This window comes from Dasypus novemcinctus, chromosome 23 (assembly GCF_030445035.2).
Source record: "Dasypus novemcinctus isolate mDasNov1 chromosome 23, mDasNov1.1.hap2, whole genome shotgun sequence".
Classification (NCBI taxonomy): Eukaryota; Metazoa; Chordata; class Mammalia; order Cingulata; family Dasypodidae; genus Dasypus; species Dasypus novemcinctus.
In genome coordinates, this window is record NC_080695.1 from 40,325,941 (window position 1) to 40,353,245 (window position 27,305).

Consider the following 27,305-nt stretch of genomic DNA (forward strand, 5'->3'; position numbering starts at 1 on the left):
CCTACATGGTTTTATTCAGGAAATTAATACCCACTTACAAAGGTTATAAATGTGTCTCCTCTAAAACAATTTAATAATATGTTTTTCAGAAAACCTTAATTTCTAACCTTTGATATTGATGTTTATATCATTTATCATATTTTCAATGATAGTCTTTACCGCAGCACTTTTGGAAGGCACATAAGCTATTTCCCAGTTACCAGGAAAAGAGACGGGTGCTGTGACGAATGAAGGCAGTTCATCGAGGGGTTGAGCTGAGTATCTAAACGGTCCATACTGGTGTATTGCAACTAAGTAGCGTGTGACCAAAAGCAAAGTAGCAAATAGAAACATTAGGCTGATTTCCAAAACTAAAAGAATAAATTGCCGTCTCTGGAAGAGGAAAAAAACAGGCATGTGTTAATTATGCTAAAACAGGACTGTGTTAATTACTCTAAGAGTTCATTAACTTTGCAAACGGCTAATTATTTTATATCAAGTTTCTTACAGCTTCTATAATAGCAATAGTTCCCTGGACTGTCTTTCTTCTCCTTTCTCTATTACATTCTGCTATAATCCCCACTGTGAGTACTCTTTAGATCTAGAAGAGACACGCCCAGTCTTAGAGAAAAGTAAAACAATATAAATAGAAACACAGTGATTGAGCTGTCAGAATCTTTCCTGGAGGTCTCATAGCCTTTGAAACAATTTCACATTGATACCTCAACCTACCTTTAAAATTAAATTCTTCCAGATCAGAATCATAAATTTGTTGATCTCCAAAAAATCCATTCTTCTAAAGCAGAGTGGAAGTTCAACTCTATGGCGGAAGTAAAGATTTAAAAAATAAAATTAAGATCGCCTGATAAAATGTAAATTTTTAGACAAACAGGATTATTTCATTCTCCTACTTAATTTTCTAATCACACTTAAAAGATGACAAGAATAAACATTTGAAACAAAGAAAATATTTAAGATGTTGTTTATTCTTATATTTTTAGTCAATATCTGTTGAATTTCTAATATGTACAAAATACCAAGCAATGACAAAACAAAGATCAGTAAGGTGTAAGATTTCAGGCAAATTTGGGTGACGGTTTTCCCAACTGCCAATAAAATACTAAGAAACAACACAAAAACAAATAGTTCACCAACATCAGTAAAATAACAAATAATATGCAAAATCACATAAGCCAAATGTTCAATAATTTGGCAGATATTAAGTAAAGACCATTAATAATACTTCACATGGAAAAAGATTCATTCTTATATTTAATAAATATCTATTGAATATTATATTTAATAAATATCTTACTATGGGCCACATTAGGTGTAGGTGTACAGTGGGAAACAAAGCAAATCAAACCCTTTCCTCACAGTGTGTGGATGGTGCGCAGGGTTGTTAACCCAGGATCTGAAGTCAGACCATGTGGGTATTAATGCATATCTCAGCTCTACCACCACTTGTGTGATCTTGAACATGCTATTTCAATTCTTGTGTCTATTTCCTTTAATGTAAAATCTGGATAATAGAAAACTGAAGAGCTGGAATTCAGAGCTGGGAAGGGGAAGCATTATATTGGGATTTCACCATACCAGTAAGGATGAACCTGAAGGAGACAGGCCTTCAAAGGGATTGCAGCCCAGCTCTAAATAATCTCAATTCTTGAAACCCAATTAAGGTAATTCCAGATTGTAAGTGCCCACAGGTATCTGGTATGAAAAATAAATCCTCTCTGAAGGTAATATCATCCTGGAGTCAATTCTTCCTACAAGCAATTAAAAGTATATATATAATGTCTGGCACCCCTTTTTTATGGAGTGGAATTGTCAGAAGCAAAAGTTAAAATAACTATGTTAGCTATACTTTTTAAAAAAATTTTAGAAATTCCACAGAAGGGCATTAGCTTAGAGCCTAGTGTCAAAGCAGGTAGTAGGGAGAACGGCTTCTAGACCTACATAAGAGCTAAACTAATATAGCTACAAGACAAAAAGGAGAATACTTTTGTGACCTTGAGTAGGCAGGTATGCCTTTTTTTTTTAAAGATTTATTTTATTTATTTTTATTTATTTATTTTTTATTTCTCTCCATTCTCCCTCCCCCCATTGTCTGCTCTCTGTGTCCATTTGCTGTGTGTTCTTCTGTGTCTGCTTGTATTCTTGTCAGTGGTGCCACTCCTGCGCGGGCTGCACTTTTTTCACGCAGGGTGGCTCTCCTTGCGGGGTGCACTCCTTGCGCGTGGGGTTCCCCTTCGCAGCATGACACTCCTTGTGAGCATCAGCACTGCCCATGGGCCAGCTCATCACACAGGTCAGGAGGCCCTGGGTTTGAACCCTGGACCTCCCATGTGGTAGGTGGATGCTTTATCAGTTGAGCCACATCTGCTTCCTGGCAGGTATGTCTTAAGATGGATGCAAAAGACACAAACCAAAAAGAAAAAACTGATAATTTGGACTTAATCAAAATTTAAAATTTCTGCTCATCTAAAACTATCACGAACATGATAAATAGGAAAGTCACAAACTGGTAGAAAATATTTGCAACACATATATCTAACAAAAGACTTGTATCCAGAGTATATAAAGCACTGTTTCAACTCAAGAATAAGAAGATAACAACCCAATTTCTAAAAAATGGGCAAAAGATTGAATAAAAGGGGGAAATGGCAAAGACAAATGAGTTTATATGGCTAAGAGTCTTCCAAAAAGAGTCAGGAGGTCATCAGAGGGGTTGTGCTTACGCACACCTCAGTAGGACCCAAGAAAAATCCAAAGTAGTTACATCCCAAGGCACTGGGTTCTCCTGAAGGCTATGGAGATCCACAAGGTATATGGTCATGACAGATGGATTTGGAGTTCTATGCGATGGCAGAGGGCCCTACTTTGGAATTTGTGCTCCTGAGCGTGATGGAGCTGGACTCAGATGTGACTTTTCTACACATGCCTCTTCTGTCACTTTTACTAAACCTGTGGTTGGTGCTAGGAATGGTGCATACTCAGGAATCTCTGGACTGCCCATGTGACAGCTGGGCTCTGAGCCTCAGCAGAGTGGCGACTCCTACTCTTTGGTTCATTGGTCTTACCCAGGTCAGTTAACAGGGAGGTGAAGATGGTCAACCACCACACCAGGGAATCAAGAGTGCCTACAACTGTAAGCAGAGGAATTGCATCCATCATCTATGTGGGATCTAAGCCCCCTCTTGATCTAGAGGTGGAGAGGGCATCACCGTCCCAGGGTCCACAAAATGAAGGAATAAAATATGGACTAGAACTTACTGATATTCTACTATAAGACTATTGTGACCAGTAATAGAAGAAATTTTAGCATCAAAGTGGAGAAAGTGGCCACAGTATTTGCTGAGGGCAGGGAGAGGGAAGTAGAGATGTGATATGGGGGTATTTTTGGGATTTTGAGTTGTTCTAAATGATATTTCAGGGTCAGATGCTGGACTTTATATATCCTGCCATAACCCTCTGAATGTACTAGGGGAGAGTGTGAACTACAGGGTAAACTATTATCTATGTAGTGCAGCAGTGTCCCAAAATGTGTTCACCGAGTGCAATGAGTGTGCCACATGATGGGGGAGGTTGTTGGTGTGGGAGAAGTAGGGTGGGGAAGGTAGGGAGTATACAGGAACCTCTTATATTTTTTAATGTAACATTTTTTTATGTGATGTATATATCTTCAAAAAAATACAATCTACAAAATGATGAGGTGGGAGGGGTGGGGAGAGGGTTATATGGGAACCTATAATTTTTTTTGTTTTTTTTAAATGTTTTTTAATGTAACGTTCAGTGTGATCTATTAACTTAAATTAAAAAAACATAGGAAAAAATGGGCAAAAGATCTGAATAGACAATAAAAAAAGCCACATAAATGGCCAAAAAGCACAAAAGCACTCCTTAACATCATAAGTCATAAGCAAAATGCAAATTAAAACCATGGAGTCTCAACAAACACACAGGAATCACTAAAAGACTGGCAATACCAAATGTTTGAGAGAATGTAGAGCAAAAAGTCTCATATATTACTGGTGAGAGTATAATACAGTACAAACACTGTAAATTTCAGCAGTTTCTTAAAAAGTTAAACATAGGTACATCTATCCCAGTGGTTTTCAGCCTGGAGGTCTTTTGCCTCCCAGAAGACATTTAGCACATCAAGTAGCTAGATACCAGGGAGCTGCTAAAGATCCTACAATGCATAGGATAGCTCCTCCATAACAAAGAATTATCTGACTAAAATGTCAATGGTGCCAAGGTTGAGAAACCTTGACTATCATATGATCTAGTAATTATACTTTTAGGCATTTATCTAAGAGGAATAGAAACATATATTAACACATACAAAAAGGCCTTTCATAAGAATGTTCTTAGCATCCTTATTTGTAATAGTAAAAAATTTGTAACAACCCAGATATCCATCAATAGAATAAAAAAAGTGGTAAACGAAAATAGTATATTCATAAAATGGAATATAACACAGCAATAAATAGAATGAACTACTGATACATGCAACAACATGGATAAATCTCAAAAACGTGTGGAAGAACCCAGATATAAAAAGCATATACTGTATTTACAAGAAATTTTAAAATAGACAAAACTAACCTATTGTGATAAAAATTGGATCAACAGTTGGTTCTGGAGGAAAAGAGGAACTGACTTAGAAAGGACATTGTGCAGAAAAGTTAACATAGCAGGCCTGCAACTGCTATCTTTAGAAAACACTGCTTGCAAAGCTGGCCCTTGGAAGGCATCTGAAAACTTGGATTTCAGGAGGGTTCCCTCCCTTCCCTAACTAATAAGGGTGGTGCTCACTGTGTCTAGACTGTTTGTGCAAACAATGTGGTTTATGATGAACACGTGCTTTCTTTCTGGGATTATAGAATTTTGATACATGACAGACAAAGAGTGCACATGTGACCAGCCCCCAATCAAAACCTTGGGCAATGAGTCTGTAAAGGGCTTCCTTGAGCAGAAAGATGCTCTAACATTCACACATGTTGGTACATTTTCATTGCTGAAGGGAGAGTACACTTTGTGTGATCCCTCATGGGAGTGAGAAAGTATAAAGAAATCTGTACACGGATGCCTCCAGACCCTACCTGTCTTTCTACCTTATGATCCAACTGCATATCCTTACTATATCACTATGATAAATCTTAGCCACGAGTACAAATATATGCTGAGTCCTGAGAGTTCTTTTAGTGAATCTCCAAATATGTGGTAATCTTAAATGGCCCCAAAACCCAAGCATGAGAAAACTTTTTGGGGTGACTGTATATCATTTTGTGTTTTGACATATATTTGTCAAAATAGATTGAACAGTATACCCAACTTCTGAGCATTTTACCATCTGAAATTATACTTCAATAAAACTAAATACACTTCAATAAAACTGATAAAGCATTTATTATATACTTGCTATATATAAATGTCAAGTTATAACAGGTAAGTGCAAACAATAATAGAGTATATACCATAAAGTTCAGGTCCCAAAGTCAAAGGACACTCTATATTGTTAAAGTTCATAATTTATGAGTAAGCTGTAATAGCTTACCCAGTAATAGCACCCAGTAATACATAAAGCCCAACTACAAAAGATGCCCAGAAACAATAAATATAAGGACATGACTGATAGAAAAGTCAAGTAGACAAAAAATAATTAAAGGCATACAAGACCATAATAAATAATCAAAAACTATGGGATACATTTATTAAACAGTGATAGAGGTAAATATATAGACATAAATATCTATAATATTAATGAAAAATGAAACACTTTAAATAAACTAGAAAAATAATAAAACTGAAAAAGATGAAAAGAAGAAAATAAAGATAGAAACAGAAAATTATAAGGTTAAAAAAACAGAACTGCAGAATAAGTAAAAATTCTGATTCTCTGAAAAATATTTTTAAATGGACAATTAGTTAACCTAATCAACATAGTCAAGAAAGGAGTAGGAAATAATAAATGCACAAAATAAGAAAAGATATGAGGGAATGACCATTTAAACAAAGGATTTCCCGCAGGAAAAATATCAAATGAGCCACTCCTGCCCCTGCTTCTGTAAATCAGCCTGTAAGAACCTTACTGAAGAATATCAGATGAATGACTCCTGCCCCCTGCTTCTGTAATACAACAAACCATTCTGGCCCCACACTTCTGTAAACCAGCCCACCGCCTTGTACCTGTCTTCTGCTTCGGTAACCCTGCTTGCAAAATTTTGCCTAGCAAAGTGCTAGCCAATAAGCAAAAGTCATGCTGATCCCACATAAAATCCTACATAAACCTATGAAAACTGAAAAATGGGGCTCAGAATTTGGAGATTGACTCTCCTCTGGGCCCACGTGTAATAAATCTGTTCCTCCACCTCAAAAACAAAACAAAACAAAAAAACCCAAAGGATTTCTTTAAAAAATGAGATAAGAGAGTATTATGGGCAGATGTTAGAGTAGGCATCTCCAAGAATTTGTTCCTCTACCAAAACAACTATGGAACTGGCAGGAACTGTCTGAATCAACTATTTTGGAGCTAATAAAAAATCTAGTGGAACACTTTAAGAATCCAGGATAGAATTGGATGAGCAGCTGGTGAACTCTGATAAATATTGGTGAATTTCATCTTCCCCATACAGCTGCCACCAATCCCCAATCCCCAAATAGTTGGCAGGCAGCTGTGAGGACTGAAGCCCAGATCTCCAGTGCCAGGGTTGGCAATAAGGACCTTGTATGGGGATGGGTGTGTGGTTTGATTTCTGATCACTGCTTTTAATCCTTGGGGGTCCAACAGAGAGGGTGCCTACTGTTTCAAGCCTCCCCCCATCCCCAATCCTCCACCCCTGCAAGCAGAAGCAGCAAAGGAGTCTTAAAGAGACGGTACCCATTTTTCTTTCCTTTCCCCATTTGGGAACAAAATAGTTTGGAAAAGACACAAATAGCCTTCAATAAGCAAAAACCCAGCAATTCCAGACAGTAAGAGAATTAGATTTCCAAAGTTAAAACAACATAATAGTCAGAAAGTACCATACTCAGTAAAAAATTACAACACGCACAAAGAAATAAGAAGGTACGGTCCATTCACAGGAAAAAGAATTTGAAAGAAAACATCCTTGAATAAGCTCGTACATTGGAAATTTAAGTAAGACATTAAATCAACTGTCTTAAATATGATCAGTGAGTTAATGAAACCATGGACATAGAACTAAAGGAAATCAGGAAAACTGTCTGAACTTTTTAAAATAGAAAGAGAAATCATAAAAAGGAACCCAAGAGAAATTATGGATATGAAAACTCAATAGTGGGATTAAGCAGCAGATTTAAGCAGGGAGAAGAAAGCATCAGCAAACTTGAAGATAAGACCATTGGAGTTATGCAGTGTGATAAGCACAAGGAAGAAAGGATGAAAAACAATTTTCATTGCCTCTGCAACACCATCAAGCATTCCCTTATATTGTCGTGGGAGTCCCAGAAGGAAAAGAGTGACAGAAAGGTGCAGAAAAAGTATTTGAACATGGTCAAAAACTTTCCAAACCTGATGAAAGGCATTGATATATACAGCCAAGAATTTCACAAACTCCAAGCAGGATAAATTCAAATAGACCTATTCCAAGACATATAATCAAAATATCAAAACAGAAAGATAAAGAATTTTGAAAGGAGCAATAGAGAATTAACCTCAGTAAGGTTAGTAGCTGATTTCTCATCATAAACCACTGAACCAGAAGGCAGCAGAATGACATATATGAAGTCCTTAAAGAGAAAATACTGTCAATCAAGAATTCTAATGTGGCAAAATTATCTTTCATAATAATAGTTGGACATGTCAATACATCACATTCAATCATTGATAGAATGTCTATGCAAAATATGAAAAAGAAAATAAAGGTCTTGAACAACACTATAACCAATTACACCTAATGGATTATATATATTTTAACACTCCACCCAATAATAGTATAATACATACTTTTCTCAAGTGCACATGGAACATTCTCCAGAATATACTGTAAGTTAACTGAGACAAATGATGTCTTAACAAATCTATAAAGATTGAAATCAAATATACAGTATCTTCTCTGACCAAAATGGAATAAAACTAGAAATCAATAACAGGAAAAATAGAAAAATTAATAAATACATTGCAAATAAACAACATTCTTTTTTATAAAATCTTACTGAAGTATATCATTCATAAATGAATATACATAAATAGTAAGTATATAGTACAATTATGAACTTAAAAAACAAACATGCTTATTTTCATACAGGGCTCCCAGCTTGCATTGTTGTGAAACATTTGTTACAAACTATGAAAGAATATCATCAAAATACTCTAACTACAGCCCATATCTAACATTTGGTGTATTTTTCCCCCAACTCACCTGATTATTAACACCCTGTATTAGTATTAAATATTTTTTGTAGTTGATGAGAAAACATTCTCGTATTTGTTCTGTTACCCACAGTCTATCTTCCACCACTGGAGTCTGTGAGTTACACAGTCCATGCTTTGCATAATCCATTCAAAGTAAACAACACAATGTTAAACAACCATTGCCTCAAAGAAGAAATAAGAAAATACTCAGGGAAATAAGGGAAATAAGAAAATACTCAGAGATGAATGAAAATGAAAACATAACATACCAAAATTTATTGGGTGCAACAAAGGAAGTGCTCAGAGGGATGTTTGCAGCCGTAAAAACCTATTTAAAAAGAAGAACACAAATCAATAGCCTAATGTCACACCTAAAGGGACTAGAAAAAGAAGAGCAAACTAAACCAAAAGTTAGTAGAAGGAAGGAAATGAGAAAAGATAAGAGCAGAGATAAATGAAATAGAGAATAGAAAAATAATAGAATCAATGATACCAAAAGTTGGTTCTTTGTAAAGCTCAACCAATCGACAAACTTCTTGCCGAATGACAACAAAAGAGAGAAGATATGAATAACTAAAACTAGGAGTGAAAGTGGGACATTACCAATGATCTTGCTAAAGTAAAAAGGATGAGAAAAGATTACCTCAAATGCCAACAAATTAGGTAACCTAGATGAATAGGACAAATTCCTAGAAATATGAATTACCTAAATTGACTCAAAAAGAAATAGAAAATCCCTACAGATTTACAACAAGAGATTAAATCAGTAATCAACACTCACTCCCCGCAAAAAGTTGAAGACCAGAAGAATTCACTGTTGAATTCTCTAACATTTAAAGAAATATTATCATCAAACCTTATTAAACTCTTCCAAAAATAGAAGAGGAGGGAACACTTCCTAACTCATTCTATTAGCATTATCCTGATACCAAATTCAGATAAAGAGAGCACAAATGTTAATCAGGGTTCTCTAGGGAAACATAACTGACAGGAAATAACTATTAATATTATGAAATTTTTATTAGAATTGTCTCATGCAACTGTGGGGATGGTCAAGTTCAAATTCTGTAGGGTAGGCCACAAGCTGGGAACTGTAATCAAGGTTTTTGGTTTTTTTTTAAAGATTTATTTTTATTTATTTCTCTCCCCTTCCCTCCCCTGCCCAGTTGTCTGTTCTCTGTGTCCATTTGCTGCCCGTTCTTTTTGTCCACTTCTGTAGTTGTCAGTGGCACTGGGAATCTGTGTTTCTTTTTTTTGCATCATCTCTCCGTGTGTGTGGTGCCATTCTTGGGCAGGCTGAACTTTGTTTTGTGCTGGGCAGCTCTCCTTATGGTGTGCAGTCCTTGCGCGTGGGGTTCCCCAATGCGGGGGCACTCCTGCGTGGCACGGCACTCCTTGCGCGCATCAACACTGTGCATGGGCCAGCTCCACACGGGTCAAGGAGGCCCAGGGTTTGAACCGCAGACCTCCCATGTGGTAGACAGATGCCCTAACCGCTGGGCCAAGTCCGCTTCCCTGTAATCAAGGTTTTTAATGAATTCCCCAGGAGAAGCTGGCTGGCTTGAGTGAGATACACTGAAATTTTCTCTTCTGGCTGCTGAAATCATTGCTTCTCCTTTTAAAGCCTTCAACTGATTGGAGGAGACCTCTCATGGTTAAAGGCAATCTCTTCAGTTGAATGTATTCACAAATACAATCAACTAACTGATGATTTAAGTCCACAAAATATCCCCCCAGAACTATTAGGTCAGTGCTTGCTTGTCCAAACAACTGGACACCATAAGCTGGCCAAGTTGAAACACGAACATCACATCAAGTAAGGGAAACTACAGACCAATATCTCTTATTATCTCTTATGAATATGGATGTAAAAATCCTCAAATTGGTAAATGGAATCAAACTATATATTAAAAGGGTTTATATCACATGATCAAGTGGGATATTTTCCAAGAATGCAAGGGTAGGGCAACATATGAAAATCAACCAATGTAATACACCACATAGTAAGATAAGTAGGGAAACACACGACTATTTCAATTGATACAGGAAAGGTGTTTGACAAAGTCCAACATCCTTTCATGTTAAACCTCTAAAAAAATTAGAAATAGAAGGGTACTCTTTCAACATCTTAAAGGGCATTTATGAAAAAGCCACAGGTAACATCATATTCAAGTGAAAAACTGAAAGCTTTTCCCCTAAGAGCTGGAAGAAAAAAAGGATGTGCACTGGCACCACTGTTACTCAACATTTTCCTGGAAGTTCTAGTCAGAGTAATTAGCCAAGGAAAAGAAATAAATGGCATCTAAATTGGAGAGAAAGAAGTAAAACTATCTGTAGTCACAGATAACAACATACAATATATAGAAAATTACAAACAATTCACAAGAAAGTTACTGGAACTAATGAACAAAATCAGCAAAGTTGCAGGGTACAAGATCAACACACAAAAATCAATTGTGTTTCCATATACCAGTAATGAATAATGTGAAAAAGAAATTAAGAAAACAATTCCATTTATAATAACTTCTAAAAGAATAAAATACCTAGGAATAAATTAACCAAAGAGTTGAAAGACTTCACTGAAACTACAAAACACTGCTGAAAGAAATTAAAGATGTAAATAAATGACAAGATAGCTGGTGTTCATGGATTGGAAAATGCCAATACTTCCCAAATCAATTTCCAGATTATATAAATCTATCTCAATACTACAATATTTTTTTTGCAGAAATGGAGAAGCCAATCTTCAAATTCTTAAGTATTGTAAGCAGTCCTCGATAGCCAAAATAATCTTGACAAAGCACAACAAAGTTAGAGGACTAACATTTCCTGGTTTTGAAACTTACTATAAAGCTATAATACTTAAAGTAGTGTATTACAGCTAGAGATTAGACATAAAGACCAATGGCATAAAATAGAAAGTCCAAAAATAAGTCCACACATCTATGGCCAGATGCTTTTCAACAAGGGCACTGCCTTAGTTTTCTAGGCGGTTATGACAAATACACAATAGGTTGTCTTAAATAACGAGCCTTTATTATCTCATGGTTTCAGAAGCTAGAAGGCCAAAATCAAGGTATCACTATGCCTTCTCCTGGGAATCTGTATCATTCTGGCTTTCCACAGTCATTGGGGTTCTTTGGCTTTTTGTCTGCCTCTCACCACAGAGCAAGTTCTCTTTTCTTACGCCTAACCTTTCAGTTTCCACTGAATTCCAGCTCCTTTACAGCCTTTACTAACAATTCTTTTTTTAAGGCCTCCAGTAATATGGATAAAGGCCTACCCTGATTTGGTTGGGTCACACCTTAACTAAAAATAACATCTTCAAAAGGTACTATTTGGGAAGCAGGTGTGGTTCAAACAATTGGGATCCCTTCACCATATAGGAGGTTTGATACCCAGGGCCTCCTGGTGAAGGCAAGCTGGCCCATGTGGCAAGCTGGCCCATGTGAAGTGCTGGCCCATGCAGAGTGTTGCCCCACACAGGAGTGCTGGCCCACACGGAGAGCTGATGCAGCAAGATGATACAACAAAAAGAGACACAGAGGAGAGACAATAAGAGACACCACAGACCAGGGAGCTGAGGTGGCGCAAGAGAATGAATGCCTGTCTCCCACTCTGGAAGGTCCCAGGATCGGTTCCCAGAGCCACCTAATGAGAATACAAGCAGACACAGAAGAACACACTGTGAATGAACACAGAGAGCAGACAATGGAGTGAGGGGGGAGAAATAAATAAATATATCTTTAAAAAAAAAGGTACTATTTACAATGGGTTCACACCCACTGGAATGCAGATTAAGAATATGCCTTGTATTTGGGAATATAATTCAATCTACCATAGACCCAGGGCCATTGCATGGGGAAAGAATAGTCTCTTCAACAAACAGTACTGGGAAAACAGGATATCCATATGCAAAAGAATGAATTTGGACCCCTACCTCTCACCATATACAAAAAGTAATTTCAAATGGATCTACAACCTAAATAAAAGCATTAATAATATAAAACTCTTAGAAGGAAATTATAGGGGGGGATAACATTATACCTTGTATTAGTCAATAAATTCTTAGATTTTACACCAAAAGCACCAGAAAAATAATAATAATAAATTGGACTTCATCTAAATTTAGAACTTTGGTGCAGTAAAAAACTCTATCAGGAAAGTGAAAATGCAACCTACAGAATCAAATTACTTTCATGAAACAAGTCCATCTAACAATGACTACTTCCCCCAAAGATGAATGTACTTATAATATCAATGCAAAATTTCTGAATAGAATACTACCATACAGAATCTAAATACATATTTAAAAAATTATTCACTATGACCTGGCAACATTTATTCCAGGAAGAGAAGGATGGTTTAATATTAGAAAATCCATCATGTAATTCTCCATATTAATAGATCTCAAGAAAAAAATCTTGCAATCATTTCAACATGCATAGATGCTGAAAAGGTCACTGCGTTCATGAATATTTCCTCACAAGATAAATGCATACACCTCATTTTCAGACAAGCAATGATGCCAACTGTGCCCATTACAGTTTAACTCTGTATTGGAGATAGCCAATGGAATCAAACAAGAATACATCTATCTCTGTTTGCCAAATATAACTGATTAACCCAAGAGAATCAGTGCTAAAACCAAAACAGGCAATAAAACAATTCCTTGTAGCAGGATATAAAATTAACATAAAAATCAATAACTTTCATACACACAAAACAAAACAAGCAGTAAGTTTTCTTTCCCTGATTCTAAAGTTTATATGGAAGCATAAAAATAAAAGAATAGCTAGGAAAATACTGAAAAATAAGATAAATGAGCAGAAGACTAGCACTACCAAATATTAAAACATTGTATATGGTCTCTTTAGTTAAAATGTGTAGGGCTAGTATATGAACTCAATGACACAGAAGTAGAACAGAACAGAAAATTCAGAAATAAACCAAAGTACATATAGAAACTCAGTAAATGACATTCCAAGTTACTGAACAAAAACTTATAGTATTGGAACAAATAAATGTATAGCCATTTTGGGGAGTAAGAAAAGTCTCCATGAACCACAATCTAGCAGCTATACAAGTTTGATAACAAAATGCATACAAATAAAAACGGTTTTGCATGACAAATGTTGACACAAATTCAAAAGCTAAATGAGAAAGTAGGAGAAAATTATCAACTTATATCACAAAGGGCTAATCTCCCTAGTATGTAAAAGCTGTACAAATTGAAGGGGAAAAAAGAATTAGAAAAAAAAAAAAAAACAGTTCAAAGAAAAATAGGCATTAAATATAAGAAAAGATCCTCAAGTTCACTCATAATTTAAAAAGCGCCAACAAAAACTGAGATGTCATTTCTAATTTTCAGATGGACAAAAATTTCAAAACCTTTGCAACACACCATTAGTGAAGCTTTGAGAAAATAGGTATTTTCAAATTTTGCTGAATGAAAGTACAAAACAGTACAATGTCTCCAGTATGGAATATGGCAATAACGAAGAAAACTACACATGAACTTACATTTTGACCCAAAAATCCTCCTTCTAGGAATTTGCTCTGAAGTTAATCCTCTACTTTAGAAACAACACATGCTCATCACAATTTGTATGCTATTATATTTAACAATAAAAGATTTGGAAATAACAAAAAATCCATCAACAGGAAACTGATTGAATTCAGTTATGTTATATTTACATAGGATATTATACAACCACAAAAAAGAAATGAAGAGTAAAAGCAAGATATACTGCTAAGTGGAAAAAAAAAAAAATCAAGGCATAGAACAATGTTAACAGCAAGTTTAAGAAAGAAAGGAAAGTAAACAAATACACATTATTAACTGACATTTGTTTAAAAAAGACAATGAAAGTATACATCAGAACCTAATACCACTGGATAACCTATAGCAACAGAGAGGGAACAGGGTATACAAAACAGGGGTAGACTCAAGAACATTTTTATATTCAAAATATAAGATTAAATAAATTAAGTCCCTAAAAAGTTGAAACAATCAAAGCTACACAATCTCATTTAGTATTAAACTGGTGACAAAACTACACACAGAATAAAGACATGTTTCAAGTAACTGTACATCCACAGGAGAATATATTTTAAGGACATATAGACATGTAAAGAATGTTAAAATTCATTCAGTAGTGTTACTGTTACTATTCATGTTGTTAATACTTAGAAATTATTATATATAGTAGGATAAACTGAAAAATAATGTTAATATTGTTAGGATGCAAGATTTTCAGGCTTAGTTAATAAAGTCATTAAATAATTAAAGAAGCACCTTCAAATAGAAAATATAATTATGTATGCATTATTTTTTCTTTTCAAAAACAGGTGAACTCAGAGTTTTGGAAAGTTGGAAACAACATTGCTTCCATTCTTAAAACAAGAAAAAACTAGACAAACAGCAAATTAATTACTTTTCTTGACCCCTTCGGAGAACTGAGATCTCAGGGTAAACAAGCATAGAAATCTGGAAAGAGACAGCACCTGAGAAAAATAGGACCCTAGCATTTGCTTACTTGGGGCATACCTTCCTGAGAGCCTTATACACGAGCAAGAAGCCTAAACTGGACATTTTTAACACTTGATAAAGATGGTGTGTGGGCTAGCATATTATGAAGCCTGAGTGCTTCAGGATGGGTAGGGAGTTCCCACCTTTATGCAGGCTTTCCTCCAGAAGCCCCACCTTCTCAGAGGGAAGATGCAGGAAAATTCAAAGAAAGAACTCAGCCCTATGGTGCTGGCTGGGGAAGAGGAATAACAACTGCTGCCAAAATCTCCCCAGACCCATCCCCCTTATCTTTACTACAGAACAAGAGAAGAGGAGGGGCTTCAAAATCTGTAGCATAAGAGCGCAGGTGAAATCCCAGTGCAGGTAGGTAAAGGGAAAGAAGTCCACCTGGTCCTAGTTTTCTCATTACTAAGACAAATACCAACAATGGGTTGGCTTAAACAATGGGAATTTATTGGCTCACAGTTTTGAGGCTAGCAGAAGTAAAAAACTGAAGAGTCAGCAGGTGATGCTTTCTCCCTGAAATCCGTGTTGTTCTCAGGCTGGTTGTGGCAATTCTTAGGTCCTTGGCTTATTTGTCACATGGCAATGCACACAGCAATATCCTCACCTTTCTCCTCCCATGACTTACAGCTTCTGATTTCTCACGGCTTTTTATTTTTAAGGCCTCTGGTGATAGGATTAAGACCCATCCTGACAAAGCTGATCACACCTTAACTAAAAATAACATATTCAAAAGGTCTTATTTTCAATGGGTTCACATCCACAGAAATAGATTAAGATTAACATCACGTTTGTTTTTTTTTTCTGGGGTCCAAAATTCAATCTCAACCACCAAAACTCTGCCCAGACCCATCTCCCCTAAATAACAAAAGCCTTAATGTGTAGGGGGAAGGAAATCAAAATCGTAGTCTGGGGGCTATGGAAATGCAGAGCAGTGGGGAGAGGAGAAAAGAAAAATAGAAGCTCCTCCAGTAGAAAAGGGACAGGGTCACTTGTGAATTCTATACCCTGAGTACTCACTCAGAGTGCCTGCCTAAAACTAAGACCTAATCAGCCCTTTAGAAGGTACCACCATTACCACATTAACAAATGTCAAGTGAAAATAAAAATAGAATAGAGTTGAAAGATGCAAACTCTATGGGGAACAGTGCAGACAAAACAAAGAAAGCCAGAAAGGGAAACAAAAACAAGGTATCAGAGGAATTTACTGGTGCAGCAAAAGGAACCATAGCAACAACAAACTCCTGACTAGATTAGCACAATTTCCACAATAAAAACCTAGCAGAAGGTAAGGCATGCTTGAAAAAAATTTACCTTGTACCTACTATCCTATATAATATAGTGATATTTCAACAAAAAATACGAAGCATATGAAAAGGCAAAATAGTATCAAGAGAAAAAGCAGTCATCAGGACAAGATTCAGATATGACGTAGATGTTGTAACTATCAGATGGAATTTTAAATGGAGACGAGGCCAAACAACATGAATGAACAGATGGGCAATTTCAGCAGAGATATAGAAAATGTAAGAAAGAACAAATAGAAATGCTAGAAAAAGCACAGTACCAAAGATGAAGAATGCCCTTGACAGGCTCATCAGTAGACTCAAAATAACTGAGGAATTAATCAGTAAACTTGAAGATATATCAATAGGAATGACCCGAACTAAAAAACAAGGAGAAAAAAAAATGAGTGGGGGAGAAAAGCCAAAGAGCTTTGGACAATATCAATCCCAATTGAAGAGGAAGAGAGAGAGAACTGGGCAGAAGAAATAGGTGAAGATAATAATGGCTAAGAATTTTCCAAAATTAGTGAAAGACAAAGCAGGCTTGGTGCCAGGAATGCCAGGCTGGTTCAACATTCAAAAGTTAACAGAATAAAGGGGAAAATTCCATATGGTATCAGGAGATGCAAAAAAAACACTGGGCAAAATTCAACAACAATTCATGATAAAATATCCAGGAAAACTAGGAAGCATCTATGAAAAGCATCTATGAAAAACTTACAGCTAACATCATACTTACTTGATAGTGAGAGACTGAAAGCCACTTCCACTAAGATCATAGACAAGGTAAGGATGGCCTCTCTCACCACTCTTACTGAGAATTGGTACTGGAAGTCGTAGTGAGTCCAAAAAGGCAAGAAGAAAGAAAAGCATACTGATTGCAAAAGAAGAAATAAAACTGGCTCTATCCACAGATGACATGGTTGGCTTATATAAGAATTCCCAAATAAGCTACAAAAAAATTCTTAGAAATAATATTTAACAAGGCTTTATTTATACAAGATCAATATAAAAAGTCAATTGTATTATATGTAAGCAATGAATAATTGGAATTTGAAATTTAAAAACAATACTATTTATAATAGAATAGTACCAGAAATATGTGTATCATCTTTATGCTGAAAACTATAAACAATGATGAAAGAAATCAGAGAAGATCAAAAATAAATAAAGAAAATACAGTGTTCACAGTTTGGAAAATCAATATTGTTAAAATGCCAGTTCTCCCCAATTTGAGCTATAGAGTCAAGGCAATCTCACTCAAAATTCCAGAAAGCTTTTTCATAGACAAGAACAAGGTGATTCTAGAATTTATATAGAAAGAAAAAAGGAACTAGAATAGTAAAAACAATTCTGAAAAAGAAAAACACACTTGGAGAAATCAACTAAAAATCCTTTCTGAAGGCTCTGGAGAGTGAACAAAATGCCAGGAAGGTTTTGGAAGGGGGTTGCAACTTGGAAGCACTGGGTGAGTTACCTGTTTTTTGTTGTTGTTGTTTTAATAACTTTAGCCTTAGGCCAGGTTGCAGTTGAAGTACCACATTGCAAGGCAACTAAAACTCAGTCCACATCTTTCTAGATAGGGCCAACAGCAACGACTATAAAGGAGGGCATCTCAAAATGGAAGAGTTAGAGAAAGCAAAAAAAAAATTCTGTGTATGAACTCTACCCAAATCTCTGACCCTTGAACCATACATGCATAACTAAGACTCTAAGTATTTTCTTTTCCCTAAGCTTCCAGGGAGACAGAGTTTGCAATTTGAGTTTAATCACTAGTAAATTTTATCAATCATAAATAAGCTCTTGCAGAAAATTAAGAGGGAACATTGCTCACTTTGTTTTACAACACTAACATCAGATCCTGACAAAGAATTTCAAAGAGTGAAAATTTGAGACCAATATCTCTCATGAAATAGCACAAAATATCATTAATAAACAAACTGACTGTATCATGAATACATCATGAAAAGGGGGGCTTTATATCAGGAATACAGATTGGTTTAATATTTGAAAACCAAGGTAAATCACCCTAGTAACAGAATAAAGGAAAAAAATCATACGGATATTTCAAGAGATGAAGTAAAAGCATCTGTAAAAATTCAACATTCATCAATGATAGAAACTTTTAGCAACCTAGGAATATAAACTAACTTCTTCAATCTCATAAAGGGCATCTACAAAACAAAAAGAACCTACAAAACTACTGGAACTAAGAAGTTAATTTAGCAAGTCTGTAAGATTCAAAGTAAATATACAAAAGTAAATTTTATTTTTAAATACAAGCATCAAACTATAAAATAACAATTCTACTTAAAATAAGATAAACATATAAAATATTTGGGAATAAACAAATGTGCAAGACCTCTACACTGAAAATGACATAATTCTGCTAAAATTAAAGGAGGCCCAAATTGGAGAGCTACACAGGTTCATAGATTGGAAGACTAAAGATTCATAAAGTGTAAATTCCTTATCAAATCATCTCTATTTGATGCAATCCTAATAAAAATTCTAGTAAGCTTTTCATTTATCCATTTATCAGTTAATGCACACTTGAGTTGTTTCCATCACTTGACAATTTTGAGTAATGTCACTATGAACATCAATGCTTTCAGTTCTTTGGGGTATATACCCAGCAATGGGATTGCCAGGTTATATGGTAATCCTATATTTAGTTTTCTGAGGAACCACCAAACTGCCTTCTATAGCAGTTGTACCATTTTACATTATCACCAACAAAGAATAAATGTTCCTATTTTCTACATCCTCTCCAACTCTTATTTTCCATTTATTTTGTCTTTTTTTTTTCAGTTTTCAGTTTTTTGTTTGTTTGTTCTTTTTGGGGGGTTTCCCCCCTTTTTTGGCTTGCTCTTTTTATTTTTAATTTTTTGTTTTTCTGTTTAATAGCAGCCATTCTAATGGGGGTGAAATGGTATCTCATTATGGTTTTGATTTGCATTTCCCTGATGGCTAATGATGTTGAGCATACTTTCTGGCCATTTGTATATATCTTTTTTGGGGAGATATCTATTCAAGTCTTTTGTCTACTTATTAATTTGGCCATCTTAAACATACAATAGAATATTATTCAGTCAGAAAACGGAATGAAGTCCTAATACATATGACAACAAGGATGAACTTTGAAGACATGTTGAGAGAGATAAGTAAAACACAAAAAGATAAATATTTTATGATCCCACTGGCTGGAAATAATTTGAAAAAGCAAACTCACAGAGTCAGAGTCTAGAATATAGGTTACCAGGGAATGGGGTAGTGATAGGGAATGGGAAGTTAAGGCTTAAGGCATACAGGGTTTGTATTTGGAAGGACAGAAATGTTTTGGTAATGGATATTGGTGATGGTAGCACAATATTGTGAATGTAAATGAACAGCACTGAAATGTATCTGGATATGATTAAAAGGGGAAATGTTAGATTGTATATATGGTAACAGAATAAAAAAATTTTTAAAGTATCCATAGAACTAAATTACACAAAAGTGAACCCTAAGTTAAACCATGAACTATATTAAGAGTAAAATTATAAAATTGTGCTTTCAATGCTAACAAATATTTCACACCAAAGCAAGATTTTAATAATAGGGTGGACTATGGGATTTCTATATTTTATATATGATTGTTCTTCAAACCCACAACTTCTCTAGTAAAGAAAAAATTTCCAGTAGGCAATTTTGTGGAAATTTTAGGTTCTCTAGTAGTCAACACAATATTAAAAAAGATTAAATTTGGAAGTCTTTCACTACCTTATCTAAAGAATTAATAAAGAAAGTTACAGTAATCAAAATAGTGTGATTATTGGAGAAGGGATAGACACATAGATCAAAAGAACAGAATAGAGAGTCCAGAAATAATGCACAAAAATATTTTCAATTATTTTTCACCACGTTCCCAAGAGAATTCAATGGGTCTTTTTAAAAAAATGGTGCTAAAAGGGGAAAGCCAAGAAGGTGGGAGAATAAGGAGCTCCTAGAGTCAGCTCGTTCTACAGAGCAGTTAGTAATCACCCAGAGCTATCTAAAGCAACAGCTGGGGGCCCTAGGAGACAAGAAGATTATCCTGCAACATCCTTGAAAGTATGTAAGGAGGAGACTACCCATCTGCTGAAAGAATTTGTGAGCAGAGCCCTCCACACTGTGGGTGTCAGTGCCCACGGTGCAAGTCACCTTTGGATGGCTGAAGCTGGAAGCTCCATTTCCCAAAAGAAGGGGAAGGAAGACATGGTGTGGTACCAACTTTAGCTACTGATTAGTAAATTTGGTGGGCTAAAGTGTAATCCTAGGAGCAGCTAAACTTTGAGCCTGTCCAGGTCAGAAGGAAGCCAGGAGCCACCATTTTTACTCTGCCCCCAGCATGAGGGGAAGCAGGACGGAATGATAATCACAGTGCTCATAGGGACTAGCTTCTTTCCATCCAGATTGGATTTCAGCTCTAGCCTAAACCCCAGCCCACCTCTAACAAGGAGGCACCTGGGAGGACCTGTACCACCTATCTAGGAAACTACAAGACATGCCACAGAGGCTGGTGCCCATCCTTCTCTAGTTGCGCAAGCCACTTCAGAAGCTATTCCATGGCTGGAGTTAGAAGCTCCATTTCCCATAAACTGTGGAAGAAGAGACAGTTGTCCACTGACTTCAGCTACTGATTAGCAGACTCAACTGGCTAAAATATATCCTAGAAACAGCTAGGGTTTGAGGCTGTCCAAGTTGGAAAGAGTCCAATAGTTGCCATTTTGACTCCACCACTGGCATAAGGGAAAGCCAGTCTGACTGAAAATCCAGTGAAGTTAGGGACTGGTCTCTTTCCACCAAGATCAGACTGCAGCCCTAGCCTAGGCTCCAAACTACTGTCCAGCAGAAAGGAAGCCAGTGGGACCTGCACCAGGCTCTGCAGGCAACTGCAGGTGCTCTCTGCCCACACAGACTGAATAGTAGGATACCTGGGGCTACATGCCCATACCCCAATAGGATAGAAAAGGAGTTGGGTATCCTTGGCCTCTCCAGGCAATAGCAGAAAATATTGGCCTGCATGGACTGAACTGTCGGATGCCTATGGATCCACCTCCTCCCCCAACAGGACAGGAGGGTCTGGTGTCTCCACAGCCTTACTGGACAATGGCAGGTACTTTTGGCCTACAGGGACTGAACTGTTGGTTGTGTGTGGATCCAACCCCATGCCCTCACAGGAAAGGAGGGGGCTGATGTCTCCTCAGCTCTCCAGGCAAAGGCAAGTATTCTCAGTCAAAAAAGACTGAACTGTTGGGTGCCCACAGAAAAATCCACACCAAAAACCCAATAGGATAGAAGGGAGCTTGGGTTTCCTCAGCCTCTCTGTGCAAGGACAGGTATGTTCTGACTACAGGGACTGAACTATTGGGCACTGGTGGTTCTGTTTCCACCCCCTAAAGGGCAGAAGGGACAGTTCTCCCTCAACCTTTCAGAGCAACTGGAGGTATATTCGGCCCATACGGATTAGATTTTGGGGCACTCCAGAGGGTCCATTCCCACCCCCAGCAGGGAGGGGGTCTGGTGCTATGTCAGTTTACCTGGGCAAATATGATCATTTTGGACCCACATGGCATAGATTGCTGCCTACAACTATAGCTCCATCCTTGCCCAAGGTAGGGGAGGAAGGGGTGTGAAGCTTCTTCAGTCTCTCTGGGCAACTACAGAGAATCTTGTCCTTCCCAACTTGGACTATTATACATAGCTGCAGCTCTGTCCCTACTCCTGACAGAGAAGAAAGATAGGAGAAGCTTCATCAATTCCTGTGACAATGTGGGCAGCTTCAGCCTCCATAGCTTATAGCACCACCTGCATCTTCAACTAATATAAAACCAGCAAGGCAGAAAAGACAAGAAAGCCCAAAATAAAAGGAAAAAATTGCACACAAAATAAATATATCTAGCAAGCCAGATGTGAAAACGCCAACAAAAAATTACAAACCATACCAAGAAACAGGAAGATATGGCCTCCAGATGACATAAAGGAGTTGAGACAACTAATCATAGATGTTCAAACAAATCTCCTTAATAAAATCAATGAGATGGCTAAAGAGATTAAGGATATTAAGAAGACACTGGGGTAGTACAAAGAAGAATTTGAAAGCATATGGAGAAAAATGGCAGACCTTATGGGAATGAAAGGTGCAATAAATTAAATTAAAACTACAATGGAGGCATATAACAGCAGATTTGAGGAAGCAGAAGAAAGGATGAGTGAGCTCAAAGATAGGGCCTCCAAAAGCGAACATACAAAAGAACAGATGAAGAAAAGAATGGAAAACATTGAACAGGGTCTCAGAAAACTAAATGACAGCAAGAGACTTGCAAACACATGTATCATGGGTGTCCCAGAAGGAGAAGAGAAGGGGAAAAAGGCAGAAGAAATATTTGAAGAAGTAATGGTAGAAAATTTCCCAACCCTCATGAAGGCATAGATATCCATGTCCAATAAGCACAATGTACTCCTATCCAAATAAATCCGAATGAATCAACTCTGAGACACATATTAATCAGAATGCCAAATGCCAAAGGCAAAGAGAGAATTTTGAGAGCAGCAAGAGAAGAGCAATGCATAACATAGAAGGGATACCCAATGAGATTAAATGCTGAATTCTCATCAGAAACCACAGATGCAAGAAAGCAGTGGTATGATATATTTAAAATACTGCAAGAGAAAAACTGTCAGCCAAGAACTTTATATCCAACAAGACTGTCTTTCAAAAATGAGGGCAAAATTAGAATATTCACAGATAAACAGAAACTGAGAATTTATAACAAAAAGACCAGCTTTTCAGGAAATACTAAAGGGAGTGATACAGTTTGGGAAAAAAAGACAGGATAGAGAGGCTAGAAATGATGACTACATTAGTAAGAGTAACTAAAAGTGTCAAAAGATTTGTGAAAATAAAATGACAGATAAAACCCAAAGATCAAAATGGGTTAGCTACAAGAACTGCCTTTACATTAATAACATTGAATGTTAATGGATTAAACTCCCCAATCAAAAGACACAGACTGGCAGAATGGATAAGAAAATATGAGTCATCCATATGTTGTCCAGAAGAGCCTCACCTTAGACCCAAAGATACGAATAGACTGAAAATAAAGGTTGGAAAAATATATTCCATGCTTGCAGTAACCAAAAAAAAAAAAAAAAAAAAAAAAGCTGGGGTAGCTATACTTATATCAAATGATATAGATTTTCAAAGCAAAATGGTTATTACAGGCAAGGAAGGATATTCCATATTAATAAAGGGGATGATTCACCAGAACAAAATAACAATCATAAATGTATATGCACCTAACCAGGATTCCCCAAGATACTTGAGGCAAACACTGGCAAAACTGAAGGGAGAAATAGACATCTCTACAATAATAGTTGGAGACGTCAATACACTACTCTCAGCATTGGTCAGAACATCTGGGAAGAGGATCAATACATAAACAGTGAGCCTGAATAATATGATAAATGGACTAAATCTAATAGACATATACAGAACACCACACCCCAAAACAGCAGGATATGCATTCTTCTCAAGTACTCATGGGTCTTTCTCCAGGATAGACCATGTGTTGGGTCACAAAGCAGATCTCAATAAATTCAACAAAATTGAAATTATACAAAGCACTTTCTTTTACATATATTTTACAAAGCACCTGATCATAATGAAATAAAGTTGAAAATCAACAAGCAGCAGAAAAAGGGAAAATACACATATATATGGAGATTAAACAACACATTTTTAAATAGACAGTGGGTCAAAGAAGAAATTTAAACAGAAATCAATAAATATCTCGACACAAATGACAATGAGAACACAACATATCAGAACCTATGGAACACAGAGAAGGCAGGGTGGAGAGGAAAATATATAGCCCTCAATGCTGACATCAAAAAAGAATTAAGAGCTAAAATCAATGACCTAACCACACAGCAGGAGGAAACAGAAAAAGAACAGCAAACTAATCCCAAAGCAAGTAGACAGAACGAAATAACAAAGATCAGAGCAGAAATAAATGAAATTCAGAAAAAAACAATAGAGAGAATTAACAAAAGGTTGGTTCTTCAAGAAGATTAACAAAATCAACACACCATTAGCTAGACTAAGAAAAAAAGAGAGAAGATGCAAACAAATAAAATTAAAATTAAAATGGGAACATTACTACTGACCCCACAGAAATTAGAGAGATCATAAGAGGATAAAATGAATAACTTCATGCCAAAAAACTAAGCATTGCAGACAACATGGAAAAATTCCCAGAAATGTAAAAGCTACACTGACACTAGAAGAAGCAGAAGTTCTCAGCAAACTAATCACAAGTAAAGAGATTGAAACAGTCATCAAACAGCTCCCCAAAATGAAAAGCCCAGGACCAGATGGTTTCACAGGTGAGTTCTACCAAACATTCAAAGAAGATTTAATACCAATCTTACGCAAGCTCTTCCAAACTACTGAACAAGAAGGAATGCTACTAAACTCATTCTATGAAGCCAATATCAACTACAAAAATTAAAATAAAATTACAAACCCATTTCTCTAATGAATAAAGATGCAAAAATCCTCAATGAAATACTTGCTAATCAAATCCAACAACACATTAAAAGAATTATTCATCATGATCAAGTGGGTTTTATACCAGGCATGCAAGGGCGGTTCAACATAAGAAAATCAATCAGCATAATACACCACATTAATAAATCAAAGAAGAAAAATCTCATGATCAATTGATGCAGAAAAAGCATTTGAAAAAATACAGCATTCTTTCTTGATAAAAGTACTACAAAAGATAGGAATTGAAGGAAATGTTCTCAACATGATAAAAGCCATATATGAAAAACCCACAGCTAACATTGTACTCAATGATGAAACACTGAAAGCTTTCCCATTGAGATCAGGGACAAGACAAGGATGCCCACTGTCACCAGCACTGTTTAACATAGTGCTAGTGGTTCTAGCTAGAGCAATGAGGCAAGAAAAAGAAATAAAAGGAATCCAAATCAGAAAGGAAGAAGTAAAACTTTCACTATTCACAGATGCTATGATCCTATATCTAGAAAGTCCCTAAAAATCTACAAAAAAGATGCTAGAGCTAATAAACAATTTTAGTTGAGTGTAAGAATACAAGATCAATAGGTAGAAGTCAGTGGTGTTTCTACATAGTAGTAATGCACAATCTGAGGAGGAAGTCAGGAAAAAAAATTTACATTTACAATAGCTACTAAGAGAATCGAATTTTTAGGAATAACTTAACCAAGGATGTAAAGCACTTGTAGTCAGAAAACTATAATGCATTGCTAAAAGAAATTGAAAAAGACCTAAATAATTGGAAGAACATTCCATGTTCATGGACTGGAAGACTAAATATTAAGATATCAATTCTACTCAAATTAATATTCAGATTCAATGCAATCCTGACAGAAATTCCAAGAGCGTTTTTTAGATAAATGGAAAGCACAATTACCAAATTTATCTGGAATGGTAAGAGGCCCAGAACAGCCAGAAAACACCTTAAAAAGGAAAAGCAAAGTTGGAGGATTCTCACTTCCAGACTTTAAATCATATTACCTAGCTACAGTGGTAAAAACAGCATGGTATTGGCATAAAGATAGAGACATAGACCAATGGAACCAAACTGATGGTTCAAAAACAGATCCTCACGTCTATGGCCAAGTCATTTTTGACAAGGCTGTCAAACCCAACCACCTGGGACAGAACAGCTTATTTAACAAATGTTGCTGGGAGAATTGGATATCCATAGCCAAAAGAAAGAAGATCCCTATCTCACACCTTGCACAAAAATTAACTCAAAATGGATCAAAGACCTAAATATAAAACCAAGTACCATAAAACTTCTAGAAGAAAATGTAAGGAAACATCTTCAAGAACCGGTGTTAAGTGACGGATTCTTAAACCTTAGACTGAAAGCACAAGCAACAATACAAAACATGGATAATGGAACCTTCTCAAACTTAAACACTTCTGTAATTCAAAAGGCTTCGTCAAGAAGGTGAAAAGGCAGCACAATTAATGGGAGAAAATGTTTGGAAACCATATATCCAGTAAAGGTTTGATTTCCATTCTACATAAAGAGCTCATACAACTCAACAATTAAAGAGCAAGCAATTCAATATGAAAATGGGCAAAAGATTTAGATATTTCTCCAAAGGGGAAATACAAATGGCCAAAAAATACATGAAAAAATGTTCCATATCACTAGCTTTTAGGGAAATGCAAATCAAAACAACAATGGATATTATTTAACACCATGTAGAATGACCATTACTAAAAAAACAAACAAGTACAGGAGAGGATGCAGAGAAACAGGAGCACTCCTTCACTGTTGGTGGGATTGTAAAACGGTGTCCCCTCTGTGGAAGACATTTTGGCGGTTCCTGAGGAAGCTAAATATAGAACTGCCATATGATCCAGCAACTCCTCTACTAGGAATATATCCAGAAGAAAGAAAAACCATGACACAAACAGACATCTGCCCAGTGATGTTCAGAGCGGCATTATTCACAATTGCCAGAAGAAGGAAACAACCCAAGTATCTATATACCCAATGAATGGATAAACAAAATATGGTATATACATATGATATGCTACAGTAAAAATAAATGAAATTGGGACACATGATAACATGATGAATCTTGAAGATGTTATACTAAGTGTTGTAAGCCAGACACAAAAGGACAAATACTCCATGGTCTCATTAATATGAACTAAACACGAAGAATAAACACAAGGAGCTAAAACCTAGAGTATAGGTTATTAGGAAATAAGAGGAGGGTTGAGAAGAACTACTGATGCTTAATGTATGTAGAAGTTTTCATTAATTTGACTGTGAAAGTGGGTAGAGCTGATAGTAACACATTATAGTGAGTAGCAGCTGGTTTACAAATGGGATTGTGGCTACAAAGGGTAGTCTGGGGAAGTAAATGTCAATTGAAGAAAACTAAAGAACAATCCATAGACGGAATAACACAGTGAATCCAGAGGTGGATGAGAATTATGGTTAAGGGTACAAATGCAAGAGTGTTCTCTCAGCTAGAGTAAATGTACATCACTATTGCAGGGTGGTGGGAATGTTGAGAATCACGGGAA

The 27,305-nt window shown here is 36.3% G+C and overlaps 1 protein-coding gene across 1 annotated transcript in view; it reads right to left on the bottom strand.

Annotated features, from left to right (window-relative positions):
• LOC101447972 (phospholipid-transporting ATPase ABCA3-like) overlaps nucleotides 1–27,305 on the bottom strand; it is a 310,634-nt gene that overhangs the window by 269,347 nt on the left and 13,982 nt on the right. The window contains exons 2-3 of the mRNA XM_058286295.2: nucleotides 712–799; nucleotides 108–372 (exon numbers count right to left, since the gene is read on the bottom strand). Coding sequence (XP_058142278.1) covers nucleotides 108–372; nucleotides 712–771 — 325 coding nt within the window. The 5' untranslated portion in view covers nucleotides 772–799. The remainder of the gene's footprint in view (nucleotides 1–107; nucleotides 373–711; nucleotides 800–27,305) is intronic.